The 15,713-nt window shown below is 45.3% G+C and overlaps 1 protein-coding gene across 1 annotated transcript; it reads right to left on the bottom strand.

Moving 5' to 3' along the window:
• Nucleotides 1-6,387: 6,387 nt before the first annotated feature.
• INHBB (inhibin subunit beta B) lies at nucleotides 6,388-14,864 on the bottom strand. The gene is given in 3 exon segments (XM_082260168.1): nucleotides 6,388-7,724; nucleotides 14,404-14,506; nucleotides 14,508-14,864. Coding segments are annotated over 3 exon segments (1,146 nt in total). The 5' UTR covers nucleotides 14,778-14,864; the 3' UTR covers nucleotides 6,388-6,951.
• Nucleotides 14,865-15,713: the final 849 nt, after the last annotated feature.

Here is a 15,713-nt window from a genome sequence, read left to right as displayed (position 1 = left end):
GGTTTACACTCACTTTAAAGTGGAAGCTCAGCCTAAAACTAAATCTACTTACAGCCACGATCCCAGACTAACATTTCTAGCCCTATAAAGCAAAAATCGCTACACATATCTTTTTTGAAGCCGCCCGGTCCGGTCTCCAGTGGCGAGGAAATGCCTGGGAAGTGACGTCGCACATAGAGTTAGTATGGGGCTTCCGTCCACACATAGAAAAAGCCACTGACAGCTCAGTCTGGGAACGGACCGGAGCGGCTCCAGCAGGGGTAGACTGGCAACTTTCGGCCCAGGGGGCAAGTACAAAACAAAGGCCCATGGTGCAGTGACTCTGCCCCCCTCCCACTCTCCCTCTTCCCGTCCTCCTCCTGACCCCCATTCCAGGCTGAAGCCCTGCTCCAGGTACTCTCTACTCATCAGCTGAATCCGGGGTCCCAACCTGCCCAGCAGGGGGCGGTTAGGGGGAGCTGGGACAGCTCTGTTCGGGCTGGCCAGGGGAGGAGAGTCTCCAGTGGGGCATGGAACATAGTTAGTGTGGTTCAAAAAATACATTAGTCCATCCAGTTCAACCTATGATGTGTGTGTGTGTTTGCTGTTAACCGTACATTGTATACCCCTGTATGTTGTACATTGTATACCCCTGTATGTTGTGGTCTTTAAGGTGCCCATCTAATAGTTTTTTGAAACTATCAATGCTCCCTGCTGATACGACTGTTTGCGAAAGAATAGTTACATAGTAATCCATGCTGGGGGGGCAGAGTGGGGCCTGCGCTCTGTCCTTGTCTTCATTCCGCACCCAGTAGGTCAGTGTCAGAGACATTTTACTTCTCTTCACCATTATTCCTTTAGCCATGTCTGTGGCAAAAGCAGTGCAGCATTTTTACAGGACATCAGAGCGGCCCAGGGGTGCAATTGCCCCCCTGGCCCAGTCCGCCCCTTGGCTCCAGAAAAGGTAAGTATAGCGATTTTTGCTCTACAGGGCTAGACAGGTTAGTCTTAAGCCTAGTACACACTAGCTCAGGTCGGAGCCACTGTACTAATGATCCAGAGTTAGTACAGTGATCTTCTCTTGCTGAGCTACTGTGTTCTGACAGGGGGACACAGCATGGGGGATGCCCCCTTCCGCCAGAACACTCCAGTCAGTGCTCTCATTGGCCAAGAGCGCTAATCAGAAGGCGGTCGGCTGCTGGTTTTCCAAGCAAGCTTCTGTCGGACCAGCTGACATACACATGGGCCGATTGCTGGCCGGTTTTTATTGAATCGCCCATGTGTATTAGTCGCCCATGTGTACTAGTCGCCCATGTGTATTAGTCGCCCATGTGTACTAGTCGCCCATGTGTACTAGTCGCCCATGTGTATTAGTCGCCCATGTGTACTAGTCGCCCATGTGTATTAGTCGCCCATGTGTATTAGTCGCCCATGTGTACTAGTCGCCCATGTGTACTAGGCTTTAGATTGTGGCTGCAAGTAGATTAAGAAATTTTAGTTTTAGGCTGAACTTCTACTTTAATTTTGCTTCTTGCTGCAGAACAGCTGTGTCTGTGCCTGTGCCTGTGCCTGTGTCTGTGCCTGTGTCTGTGCCTGTGGAGTGCAGCCTTCTAGGTGGTGGGTTTTCCAAGGACACAGTTCTTTATGCATAAACATATATTTTACCTCTGTGTGTTTCTCATTGGATGCTTCAAGAGCTTGCTCATTAGGAAACATGGCAGGACATGAATGACATTTACTAATAAAATGCTTCCCTTGCTGCCTTACAGCTTCAAAATCACCATAAAGGAAGAGCTGGCTTCTATTGTACCAAAGCTGAATAGTTCCTGGGGTGGTTTAGTAAAGGCGTCATTCTTACGTTGGAACAAAATCAATATTTGTTTCAAAGATCCAACTGGCTTATGGGAAATGTACCTTAGGGGAAATGTATAGGAAAAAAAATAGAAAATGCTAGTTGCCTGGCTTTCAAACTAGGGGCTCGCTCACACAGTGTGGTGACCTGCATTTTTCAGATCAACACATGCCCACCATTTGTATTCTAAGTGCCCTGTTCATGCCACAATGCTGCCTTGAAGTGAGTTGCATTGTGTTGCATTAAAATTCAGACATGCTGAATTTTTCTGCAGCGCATCAGACCCATCATCTGTCACCGGCGCCAACGCCTTGTGTTGTTACCGCCCCCCACTGCCAACACAACAGACACAAGCATGCAAGCTAAAACAGCCAGAGCCATATTGATTGGCCCTCCCGAATCCACTTGTCAACTTTTTGCGGGAAGTGCGGGCTCAAGGGACAGCTGCTTTGGGCCCCACAACAATGTTTGGGCCCTAGGAAGCTGCCCCATTTGCCCTGTGTTAAAGACAGCCCTGAAAACAGCTTATTCTAGCACGCAGGCTGATGTGAATAATCCCTGTCATAATGATCCTCTAGCTTTTGTGCCATGACAAGTTTTCACTTAATGCTTGCTCTGAAGCAGAGTACTGAGCCAGAGCAGCCAGGTAACAGGAATTTTTTACAGTGATTAAGCAATGGAAAGCTCTATATTTTTATCATCACAATTTAGAAATCCCATCATTTTCAACAAATGGTTTGTGTAAAGGTTTTCCAAAATATTCTGGATGAATAAAACTAAAATTGGGAGAGTGATATTTGCAGGGATGTCTATAAATAAGGCACAGTAAATCATAAAAACGACATATTTATTAAATCACTTTGTAAAAACTACACATGTACATCATAAAATATCAAAATAGAGAAATTACTTATATGGGTTGGTAACAATAGAAATGTATCCTGCGTCTATATATTTGTATATGATATGTTCATTGAGATACATTGTTTGTACAGTGATTATAACATATTACTGTTGTATACATTTTTGTAGAATGCTGGTGTTTTTTTTCGGTCTCTTTGGCCCTGAGGAAGCCCCAGTGCGAAACGTGTCGGCTTACCGGGGACCGCTAGACTGCACTCCTATTGTGACCACGGTCACCAACGTGGTACTTTTGTATCAACACTCTTACATGGAGCATTTCTCTATTTTGATATTTTATGATGTACATGTGTAGTTATTACAAAGTGATTTAATAAATATGTTGTTTTTATGATTTACTGTGCCTTATTTATAGACATCCCTTTTTTTTTTTGGGCCCTTTTAAAGTCCCGCTTTTTCTTTATATTTGTTTTTTGTGCTGTATTTGGGATGATGGTCATTCAATCATGGTACCTTTTGTCCTGAGCTGTAACAATGTTACTTCTTTCATTACATAAACTCCAACCAAACTGGACAGAGTAGTGAAGAATAAGGACATCTCTTGGGTTTTTTATGGCTGCCAAACTGGACAGAGTAGGGACGTATTAGGGCATCTGTTGGGTTTTTATGGCTGCCAAACTGGACAGAGTAGGGAAGAATTAGGGCATCTCTTGGGTTTTTATGGCTGCCAAAATGGACAGAGTAGGGAAGAATTAGGGCATCTCTTGGGTTTTGATGGCTGCCAAACTGGACAGAGTAGGGAAGAATTAGGGCATCTCTTGGGTTTTTATGGCTGCCAAACTGGACAGAGTAAGGAAGAATTAGAGCATCTCTTGGGTTTTTATAGCTGTCAAACTGGACAGAATAGGGAAGAATTAGGGCATCTCTTGGGTTTTTATGGCTGCCAAACTGGACAGAGTAGGGAAGAATTAGGGCATCTTTTGGGTTTTTATGGCTGCCAAACTGGACAGAGTAGGGAAGAATAAGGGCATCTCTTGGATTTTTATGGCTGCCAAACTGGACAGAGTAAGGAAGAATTAGGGCATCTCTTGGGTTTTTATGGCTGCCAAACTGGACAGAGTAAGGAAGAATTAGGGCATCTCTTGGGTTTTTATAGCTGTCAAACTGGACAGAATAGGGAAGAATTAGGGCATCTCTTGGGTTTTTATGGCTGCCAAACTGGACAGAGTAGGGAAGAATTAGGGCATCTCTTGGGTTTTTATGGCTGCCAAACTGGACAGAGTAGGGAAGAATAAGGGCATCTCTTGGATTTTTATGGCTGCCAAACTGGACAGAGTAGGGAAGAATTAGGGCATATCTTGGGTTTCTATGGCTACCAAACTGGACAGAGTAGGGAAGAATTAGGGCATCTGTTGGGTTTTTATGGCTGTCAAACTGGACAGAGTAGGGATGAATTAGGGCATCTCTTGGGTTTTTATGGCTGCCAAACTGGACAGAGTAGGGAAGAATTAGGGCATCTCTTGGGTTTTTATGGCTGCCAAACTGGACAGAGTAGGGAAGAATAAGGGCATCTCTTGGGTTTTTATTGGCTGCCAAACTGGACAGAGCAGGGAAGAATTAGGGCATCTCTTGGGTTTTTATGGCTGCCAAAATGGACAGAGTAGGGAAGAATTAGGGCATCTCTTGGGTTTTGATGGCTGCCAAACTGGACAGAGTAGGGAAGAATTAGGGCATCTCTTGGGTTTTTATGGCTGCCAAACTGGACAGAGTAAGGAAGAATTAGAGCATCTCTTGGGTTTTTATAGCTGTCAAACTGGACAGAATAGGGAAGAATTAGGGCATCTCTTGGGTTTTTATGGCTGCCAAACTGGACAGAGTAGGGAAGAATTAGGGCATCTTTTGGGTTTTTATGGCTGCCAAACTGGACAGAGTAGGGAAGAATAAGGGCATCTCTTGGATTTTTATGGCTGCCAAACTGGACAGAGTAAGGAAGAATTAGGGCATCTCTTGGGTTTTTATGGCTGCCAAACTGGACAGAGTAAGGAAGAATTAGGGCATCTCTTGGGTTTTTATAGCTGTCAAACTGGACAGAATAGGGAAGAATTAGGGCATCTCTTGGGTTTTTATGGCTGCCAAACTGGACAGAGTAGGGAAGAATTAGGGCATCTCTTGGGTTTTTATGGCTGCCAAACTGGACAGAGTAGGGAAGAATAAGGGCATCTCTTGGATTTTTATGGCTGCCAAACTGGACAGAGTAGGGAAGAATTAGGGCATATCTTGGGTTTCTATGGCTACCAAACTGGACAGAGTAGGGAAGAATTAGGGCATCTGTTGGGTTTTTATGGCTGTCAAACTGGACAGAGTAGGGATGAATTAGGGCATCTCTTGGGTTTTTATGGCTGCCAAACTGGACAGAGTAGGGAAGAATTAGGGCATCTCTTGGGTTTTTATGGCTGCCAAACTGGACAGAGTAGGGAAGAATAAGGGCATCTCTTGGGTTTTTATTGGCTGCCAAACTGGACAGAGCAGGGAAGAATTAGGGCATCTCTTGGGTTTTTATGGCTGCCTGTGACTTTGTTGAGATTTTCAGTCACTTCCTGCCCCAGTGACCACACAAGGAACAATACAGTACAAAATGAGGAGAAATCCTATCTGCCACAGTTGTCAATGGAATGGTGGTCCCCATTGGGTGATTTCCCTCATCCATGACAATTGACAAATTCAAGATTTCCCTTTTGTTTTTCATCTAGGTGACAACTGTCACTAGGTCAGGATTAATTTTCCCAACAGGAACACAGATAGCACTAAAAACGTGATGGTGGTTGCAGGTCTTCCTCATGCTATCAAAGGTTTGTATGGACTTCCACTTCCAAAATTTGGAAAAACTCAATTTTCCTCTGTTTGGATATTTTAAGTAAAAAGATAAATTTGCCAAACAGATGTAAAAATGACTCCTTTAGTAAACCACCCTTTACAGGTTACAGTAAGTTTTAGCACCTGCTGCCTCAGCCCCTTTTGTTGGAGCTTACGCCCCAAGCGGTAAGGGCAGGATTCTTCTGAGCAGTAAGTGAAGGTAAGTGCATGGTCAGGTACCTCAAGGCAGTGAGAAGTGCAAGTGCTGCAGAAAAAAGGACCTAAGCGGTTTGCAAGTGCTGTGTATCATGGAAGCCCCTCCCACCTCCCCAGATCATGGGGCGTGGCCTTATATCCACACGCCCCCTTTAACGGGAATGTCCCCAAGACTTAACTCCTTCAGTGCAGGATGTAATTGCAGCAGAACATTTTTTCAGGCCATTACCTTATCAAAGAGGGGTTATAAAAATAATATATAAATATATATATATATATCTTTATATATATATCATCTGTACTTTTTTTCTGTACCCATTCTATCATCTCCTGTACATGTCGGACTCTCTCCCGGACAATAGATTCTGCATATCATAACACAGTCACATTTTTACACATAGTATAAAAGAAAAAGAAAAAAGTTGTAGGAGGCCTCATTGGACGAGGCCCTGAGGCTGTGCCGTGGACTTGTGGGCCACGTGCAGGAAGTCTGTTGTGGTTTGCGGTGTCTCTAGGTTTGTAGTTGTAGGAGGCCTCATTGGACGAGGCCCTGAGGCTGCGCCGTGGACTTGTAGGCCACGCGCAGGAAGTCTGTTGTGGTTTTTTTGTGGTTTGCAGTGTCTCTAGGATTGCAGTTGTAGGAGGCCTCATTGGACTGGGCCCTGAGGCTGCGCCGTGGACTTGTAGGCCATGTGCAGGAAGTCTGTTGTGATTTGCTGTGTCTCTAGGCTTGCAGTCCTCTGCACAACATTGAAATAACTCGGGGAGACCAAGTTTAGCCAATCCCTTCATTCAGCTACAATGTAACTGTACATTCCTCACTGGAAGTGCTGTAAGAGCGTTAAGGAATATCCGCCACATCGCTCATTGGACCAGTTGGTTCCTCAGCTGGACACTTAAGTGGGACTTTGGGAACGCAGCATTTTCTTTCCACCCTGGTAACAGTTAGGACTCCTCAAAGTTCAATGGAAACCTGTTTGTTCATTTTCCAGAAACTTGCTGGCACTGGGTCCTCCATGAGTGGTGGTCGCTGACAGTTCTCATACTGTATGTGTTGAGAAGAAGGCTGGATGTCCACAGACTGGCACTGAGCGCAATTGTGAAATAATCTCTGCCCTCCAAACGCTACTGCGTCTTGGCATCCCGTTGTCAGAGGTATAGGGGAAGTGGAGATTGTCCTGGCATCGTAATCATGCACACCCGCATTCCTCCACAATCATATTAGGGACGTCCCTCTTTACGATGTTGTACTCATCGTCAAAGTACAGCATGGACATTGTACTCAGTTTTGTAGGAATACAACAAGAGTTCACTGTCCCGGGGTTGAGCCCCCTCATCCTGTACTGATTGACCACCGCCGTATGAAAAGATGACGCTGAACCTGGGACTCCTGCCAAGTAGGCTGGGCAGCTACCCTCACAGTAATTGCCATAGTAACCAGATGGCGCTATGATCCAGTCATTCCACCCAATAAGTCTGAAGTCAATATAAAACTGCTGCCTACAGCAGAGGTTGGTGCGCCCATCACACTCCAGACCTCTTTTCCTGATCCGGTGCTTGTTGTCAGCTAATCGGGCATGGACAACCAAAAAGGGTCGATGGGACTCTTCCCCTGGGTCAACATACACGGGACTAACAGACCACTCCTCACAGCCATCACACTGGACCTCAAGGGTCAACCTTCGGTCCCCTTTTTCGAAGAGGGCCTGAATGGTCTCCGTCAGGGGGAACGTGTGCCAACCGCTTCTTCGGATGTCCACCTTCTTCTCCACCAAGCCCATCTTGGCAGGGTTGTTCGGGTCTTGGAAGTGGAGTTTTATACGGATTTTCCTCCTGCCCACCTTCTCTATGACCTCAGGCAGCTTCAGGTAAAGCCACAGATTGGACTGGAAGACGAACAGGTTCTGATTGCCTTCATTTGAAATGGTAAAAGAGAGTCGGACTCGAGATGCCGTTACATCATCTGTAAAAGAAAACAAACAAAATGAGACAAAACAGCTCGTAGAAGGCGAAACAGAACAGAAAAAAAAACTTCCAACACCGAAACAACTTTGGAACTGGAGACTAAGAACAACTCTTATTTAGGATATGATGGTCGTATATATCATTCCCTCCACCTGCTGAGTCTTGCAGTTCCCGGCATGCCTGAGTGGGTAATCTTGGATTATTAAGTTCCCCAGGATGGCACCTAATCACCCTTGTTTTCATTGTTCCTGAAATCTCTACCAAACATTTCTAACTTCACCATCTAATTCAGGTTTTTTTCAACCAGGATTCTGTGGAACCCTAGGGTTCCTCTAAAGGTAGCTAAGGGTTCCTCTAGCAATAAGGGATTTCTGCCTCTTAGATAAGTTTCCACTAAAGGTAGCTAAGGGTTCCTTTAGCAATAAGGGATTTCTGCCTCTTAGATAAGTTTCCACTGACCCCATTGATCTTTTTAGCTATCTCTAAGGGGGTAATTCATTCCAGTGACCACAAGCATAAGGAACATTCTTCCCACTGACCATCACACTAATATATAGTGAGCGGTAAATAGAATAATTATTAGCAGGGGTTACCTGAAGACAAAAAAAAAAAAGTTGTTTCAAGGGTTCCTCCATGTTAAAAAGGTTGAGAAAGGTTGATCTAAAAAAACATTATATTCCCCTGGAAGATATTGGGGTTGAATTACTAAGAGAAAATGGACTGGGCACTTTGCAGTGCAGTTGCCCCCTGCAAATGCAGTTGCTCCAGAGCTTAGTAAATGAGGTAAGCCTTCACTTTGCAAAAGAGTACCCAATCTTGTGGAAAGAGGGGGAAAAAAACAGCATTTTTGCTTGCACATCATTGGATGATGGAAGTCAACAGAGCTTCTGCTCATTTACTAAGCTCTAAAGCAACTGCACTTGCAGAGGGGAACTGCACTTTGCAAAGTGAACAGTCTTTTTGCCTTTAGTAAACCAACCTCCTTGTGTCTGTGCATTTTGTATATTATGAAAAACTTTATTTTATTATTTATTATTACCATTTATTTATTTATTTATTGTTGGTGTTGTTTATGTTTTTGTTGCGTGTTTGCATAACAATGTTTCCATCTGTTAGCTTCCTTCGGTTACATTAAAATAACAACACAAAGCTTTCTTTAATGCCAGAGACGGCCCCTTTCACGCGGGCTTTCCGATCTGGTCCGCCTGTCAGTTTTTCAGGCAGACCTGATCGGACGCTCCATGCAGCCCTATGGAGCAGCGGATGTCAGCGGAGACATGTCTGCTGACATCCACTGCTATCCGATCCTGTCTGTGAAATCCGGACTGATAGAAACCCTATTTTCCATCCATCTGGAGGATCGGATCAGATAAGAACAGATGAAAATGGACAGGCGGTCCGTTATCATCCGATCTCCCATAGAGGACAGCGGGGCTCTGAAAGCTCCGTCTCTGCACACAGAGCGGAGATGGAGCTGTCATCCGCCTGCTCAGCGGGGATCGGCGGATCGATCCCCACTGAGCAAAACGGAGATCGTCGGATCGAACCCCACTGAGCAAAACGGAGATCGGCTGATCGATCCCCACTGAGCAAAACGGAGATCGGCAGATCGATCCCCACTGAGCAAAACGGAGATCAGTGGATCGATCCCCACTGAGCAAAACGGAGATCGGTGGATCAATCTCCACTGAGCAAAACGGAGTCCGTCGGCCGCACCGCCCGTGTGAAAGGACCCTAAAAAACTTTTGAGAAATAGTTATCTGAAGTCGATTTATGATTTTGCAATTCACTATTTAGGCATTTGTTGCATTAAGTCTAGTATTTACTATATAATATATATATATATATATATATATGTTTTGGATAAGGGTGAGTAAGGCTGGCCATAGATGAGTTGAAAAACCGAAAGTTCTGTCGATCAGAAATGAAAACGGCGCATACGATTGTGCCATCATTTGTTTTGTTTTCCTAACCAAAATCCATCATGTAGGACCAGGCACTTTCGATTGCGGTGTGAAAATCGCGTGTGCGTAGAAAAAGATCAAAAACTCTGGCCTATAAACTGAAAAGTTGTCAGTATCAGTATTAGCAACAAAAGAGTTGCTAACAGAGATAAATTGTTACACGACCCTCAAGGGACCTTGGCTGTATGGGAACAAGTTTTTATTCATCTGAATCTGGGGGACACCTGATGCCACTGAAATAATTTGTGTGAAGCAAACAATTGTCCAAGCCATTGGAATGGAGCTTCTGCCACTCAATAACCTGACAGGAAACACTTGACTGTCCATGTAATGCACAAAATCTAATTTGCATGGAGAAAAAAAAATACACCTCGGGGCCTAAATGGTGCTTGGCCATTGTTCAAGAGCAGCCAAATATCCGATCCCTGAAGGGAAAACCCTGGCCATGCAAAGAAAAGAAAATTTATGGGAAACAAGTATTTAAAAAATGTTAAGTAAAAAAAAAAAAAAAAATACAGAGGGCACAAAAAGTCCTACACTTTTAGCATCCTTATTCTTCAAAACAACTCCTTATATAACTGGCATTTTTGTTCCTGTTTTTCCATCACTCATTAGTGTCCGCTGCTTCACACACAACCAATCTCCCTGCCAAGATTTTAACAAGGATGTGAATGAAATATTCAACCCCCCCTCTCCTTTTCCAAGGCATGGTGAGACTCTCTGGAAGGGTTGTCAGTGCCAAGTGCCAATAGATGACACCACTCCCAGCGGTGTCCCTGTCACAAAAGAGTTTACTGCAATACTCTGAAGTGCAGATCAGATCTGAAGCGGAAGCCCAAATGAATAAAACAGCTTTGAACTGAGGTGTTGCGGAGGAAACAAAAAAAAATCTGCGAATAACCCGCTACCGAGAAACCACAAAAAGTTTCTCCATAATTATCTACTGGTAAGGTTAAATCTGGTGAGACAGAAATGGAGGGAAAGAAAAAAAAAGAAAGAAAGAAAGAAAGAAAGAAAGAAAGAAAGAAAGAAAGAAAGAAAGAAAGAAAGAAAGAAAGAAAGAAAGAGAGAGAGAGAGAAAAAGAAAGAGAAAAAGAAAGAAAGAAAGAAAGAAAGAAAAAGAAAGAAAGAAAGAAAGAAAGAAAGAAAGAAAGAAAGAAAGAAAGAAAGAAAGAAAGAAAGAAAGAAAGAAAGAAAGAAAGAAAGAAAGAAAGAAAGAAAGAAAGAAAAGATAAGCCTTGTTATTAATCTCAGTAAATTAAATTATTTAAATTAGGAAGATTTCTGTGACAAACATTTTCAATAAAACTAGACATAATTATGTGGAAATCAGCAGAACAGATGAGAATGTTGTGTGTGGAATAACCAAGGAGTACCCATGGAGCCACAAGTGGCATCTGGTAGCCATTGCCACCTGCAGAACAGAATGCCATTTCATTCCATCACAGGCTCCCATCTGTATGGTTGTACTGGTAGAAAATACATGTCCCCAACACTCATCATTACAACAAGCTAATTGAGCATTATATGTAGTTTCCCTGACATATATTTCCCAGTCCCTGCTATTCCCTGACATATAATGCCCAGTTCCCACATTTCCCTCACATATAATGCCCAGACCCCTTATTTCCCTGACATATAATGCCCAGTCCCTTCATTCCCCTGACATATAATGCCCAGACCCCCATTTCCCTGACATATTATGCCCAGTCCCATCATTTCCCTGACATATTATGCCCAGTCCCCTCATTTCCCTGACATATAATGCCCTGTCCCCTCATTTCCCTGACATATTATGCCCAGACTCCTCATTTCCCTGACACATAATGCCCAGACCCCTCATTTCCCTGACATATAATGCCCAGACCCCTCATTTCCCTGACAAATAATGCCCAGTCCCCTCATTTCCCTAAAATATATTGCCCCGTCCCCTCATTTCCCTGACATATAATGCCCAGTCCCCTCATTTCCCTGACATATTATGCCCAGACCCCTAATTTCCCTGACATATAATGCCCAGACCCCTCATTTCCCTGACATATAATGCCCCGTCCCCTCATTTCCCTGACATATAATGCCCAGTCCCCTCATTTCCCTGACATATAATGCCCAGACCCCTTATTTCCCTGACATATAATGCCCCGACCCCTCATTTCCCTGACATATTATGCCCAGTCCCCTTATTTCCCTGATATATAATGCCCGACCCCTCATTTCCCTGACTATAATGCCCCGACCCCTCATTTCCCTGACATATAATGCCCAGACCCCTCATTTCCCTGACATATAATGCCCAGTCCCCTCATTTCCCTGACATATAATGCCCAGTCCCCTCATTTCCCTGACATATAATGCCCAGTCCCCTCATTTCCCTGACATATAATGCCCAGTCCCCTCATTTCCCTGACATATAATGCCCAGACCCCTCATTTCCCTGACATATAATGCCCAGTCCCCTCATTTCCCTGACATATAATGCCCAGTCCCCTCATTTCCCTGACATATAATGCCCAGTCCCCTCATTTCCTTGACATATAATGCCCAGTGCCCTCATTTCCCTGACATATTATGCTCAATCCCTACATATAATGCCCAGTCCCCACATATAATGCCCAGTACCCATACTATCCCCAAAAATAATGCAAAGTCTTTAAATCGCCCTGGCAAGATACAATGCCCAGTCTTCACACTGCCATGCACATAATGCCAAGTCCCCAAACTGCTTCTTGATATAACGCCCAATCCTCAAATTATCTCTACACATAATGGGATATCTTTAAATATAATACTTTTGTATCATCAATCCAGTGCCTTCATTTATAATATCCAGTCAACTAACTCTACATATAAATGATGATTAATGCCCATTCCTCTCCCAGTACATGAATATGCCATCCATTGCCCACCCTGTGTACAATGCAGTGTGTGTATGATGTCCACTGTCACTGCACATGAATAGGATGGCCACATATGCCCTGATGGTTCAGGTGCCCTATGCAATGTAATATACATGCAATGCTTAATTTGATGCCCAGTGACCTCCCTGCACCTGTACCCATATTATGCTCAGTATACTCCCTGTACACACATATATATAATGCACCCCCCCCCCCCCCCATTTTATTGCAATGCCCAGATATTATTATATTTAGTGTCTGACGTCCTGGTGTCCATCCTGTATATGTCTAGAATGCCCGGTATATTCCCGGAACGTTCATACCATGCCGGGTGCTCTTCCTGCACAGATGTCCCGTGCCCACACATCCACTGCCCGCATACAATATATATTATGCCGATCACTATAGCTCGAATGCTCTCCCTGCAATCGTTTGCAATGCCCCTTGCTCCATACTCACATTATATGATGCCCGGTGCCCTTCCTGTTCCTGTAGAGGATGGTCATATATAATGTCCGGTGCCCTTTCTGCTCAGGACTCCTATGCCCACATCCATCCATCACCGCGTGCCAATATATAATATAGATTGCCCGCATCTACAATGCCCACATATAAATATACATATATAAGCAGTGGAGCACATAGTGCCCGGTGCCCTCCCCGCATCCCAGTACAGGTGCCCCATGCCCACGCACATCTCATACTCGGTACCCCATTATGCTCACCCCTATATACAATATCCCGAAATATAAATATAAACATCGTTTACCCGGTGCCCCCTGTACATATAAATTCTGCCAACCTCTATATGATGCCCCTGTACATATATATTATCTCCACCTGTATATGATGCCCCCGTACACATACTATATGTATCATGGCAACCTCTATATGAAATATATATATATATATATATATATATATATATATATATATATATATATATATATATATATATATATATCTTATGCCCATCTCTAATCTACATGATGCCCCGTATGTATAATTATATATCACAGTCAACTTTATGGGATGCCCTCTGACATATATACTATGCCCATCTCCATATAGCGCCCAGATATATATCATGCCCACCTATATATGATGCTCCTGTATATATATATATATATATATATATATATATATATATATATATATATATATATGATGCCCACCTCAATATTATGCTCCCTTACATATGTAATATACCACCTGTACATAACGCCCTGTATATATAGCATGCCCACTTTTATAAGATACCCATTTCTATATGATGCACATTATATATTTTGGAGGATTGTATTGTGCCCTCATGTATATATATATAACTATTCCGCCCACCTATAAAGAGTGCCTACTCTTTTACGCAATCCATAAACCCTTTATAGGGTGCCCACCCTTTACCCCCATTCATTAACCTATATAGAGTGCCCACCATTTGCCCCCCCCCCATCCATGATTTTCTATAGGGTTACCAGCCTTTGCCCCCATCCACGAACTTCTATAGGGTGTCCAACCTTTGCCCCCCTCCCCATGAACTTTTTTAGGGTGCCCACCCTTTGTCTCCCATCCTTGAACCTTCATAGGGTGCCCACGTTTTGCCCGTCCATCTATGAACCTTCATAGGGTGCCCACCCCTTTGCCCCCCTATCCATGAACCCTCCATAGGGTGCCCACTCTTTGCCCCCCCCCCCCTCCATGAACCTCTATAGGGTGACCACCTTCCCCTCATCCATGCACTTCTATAGGGTGCCTACCACTTGCCCCTGTCCATGAACCTCCATAAGGTGCCCACTCTTTGCCCTCTGGCACCTACCTGTCTCTGCGAAGCTGATGATCTCTGAGGTGCCCATCTCCTGGATCTCGGGGCCGGTCATAGCTTGTCCGTCCAGGTTGGGGATCTCCAGCCGCCCGTCCTCCCCTCACCCGGCCGGAGTGGAGCTTCCTCAGGGCGGTCACCATGGCCGCCTTGGGCACGGCGTGGGTGATGTTGGGTCGGTCCCTCATCTGTAGCCGGGTCAGGATGTGTCTCTTCACCGCCTCCAGAAAGTCCTGATCCATCCGGGACACCTCCTCGTCCGGGGGCCGGAGCCCGCATGAAGAGCAGGTGTCCTGGGGGCCGTCCGGGGCCGGAGTGGGGCTGCCGGCAGAGCAGAGGGCGCCGGCCAGGAGGAGCAGGAGGCGCAGCATGGTCCCAAGAGCTAACAATCACTCCGACACGACACAGCCGGGCCCCCGACACCCTGAGCCCTCCGGGTCACCGGCGACCCACAAAACATCCAGACCCCAAAAATCCACAATCCCCCTCAAGGGGCTCAACGGGGGATCCTGAGATCCGATAAATAGATCAATTGTCGGGAAACTTGTAGGATAGGATCTCCTCTGCTGGGGATCTACTGAGATCACTTCTGAGGGATCTCCTCTGCTGGGGATCTCCTGAGATCAGTTCTGAGGGATCTCCTCTGGCTGGGGATCTCCTGAGATCAGTTCTGAGGGATCTCCTCTGGCTGGGGATCTCCTGAGATCAGTTCTGAGGGATCTCCTCTGCTGGGGATCTCCTGTGATCAGTTCTGAGGGATCTCCTGTGATCAGTTCTGAGGGATCTCCTGAGATCAGTTCTTCATGATCTTCTGAGATCAGTTCTATAGGATCTTCTAAAAATCAGTTCCGTGGGATCTTCTCTTCTTCAGGATCTCCTGGGATGAGTCCTCTGAAGTCTGCTGAGTCTAGAAGTCTCTGGGGATCTCCTGGGATCAGTCCTGTGGGATCTGCTGAGATTAGAAGAGTCCTGTGATCTGGGATCTCCTGTCCTCAGTTAGCGGTGGATGAGGCAGAGTGGCCCCCGGGGGTCCGGGCTCTGTTCCTGCACTGAGGACTGTGTGAGCTCCCAGCTACCTGATCCCTTCTATGTACACAGAGGAGGAGGAGGAGGAGGAGGACTGGGGGGGGGGGGGGGAGGATCTGCTTGTTACTTTGTAGCACTGCACCTAGATTAACCCCTGACAGCCCGGAGTCCAGAGAGGGAGGGAGGTGACAGCTGGGACACAGGCTGAGCTCACTGCCACCTCTACTGGCCGCTTTAACTTAAACCCCATCGGTGCCGGGGAGCTGCTGACAGGCTGGAGC

The sequence above is a fragment of the Pelophylax lessonae genome, assembly GCF_965119305.1.
Source record: "Pelophylax lessonae genome assembly, chromosome: 6".
NCBI lineage: Eukaryota > Metazoa > Chordata > Amphibia > Anura > Ranidae > Pelophylax > Pelophylax lessonae.
Note: the sequence above shows the minus strand (reverse complement) of the source record. Positions and strands in the feature narration are given on the sequence as shown.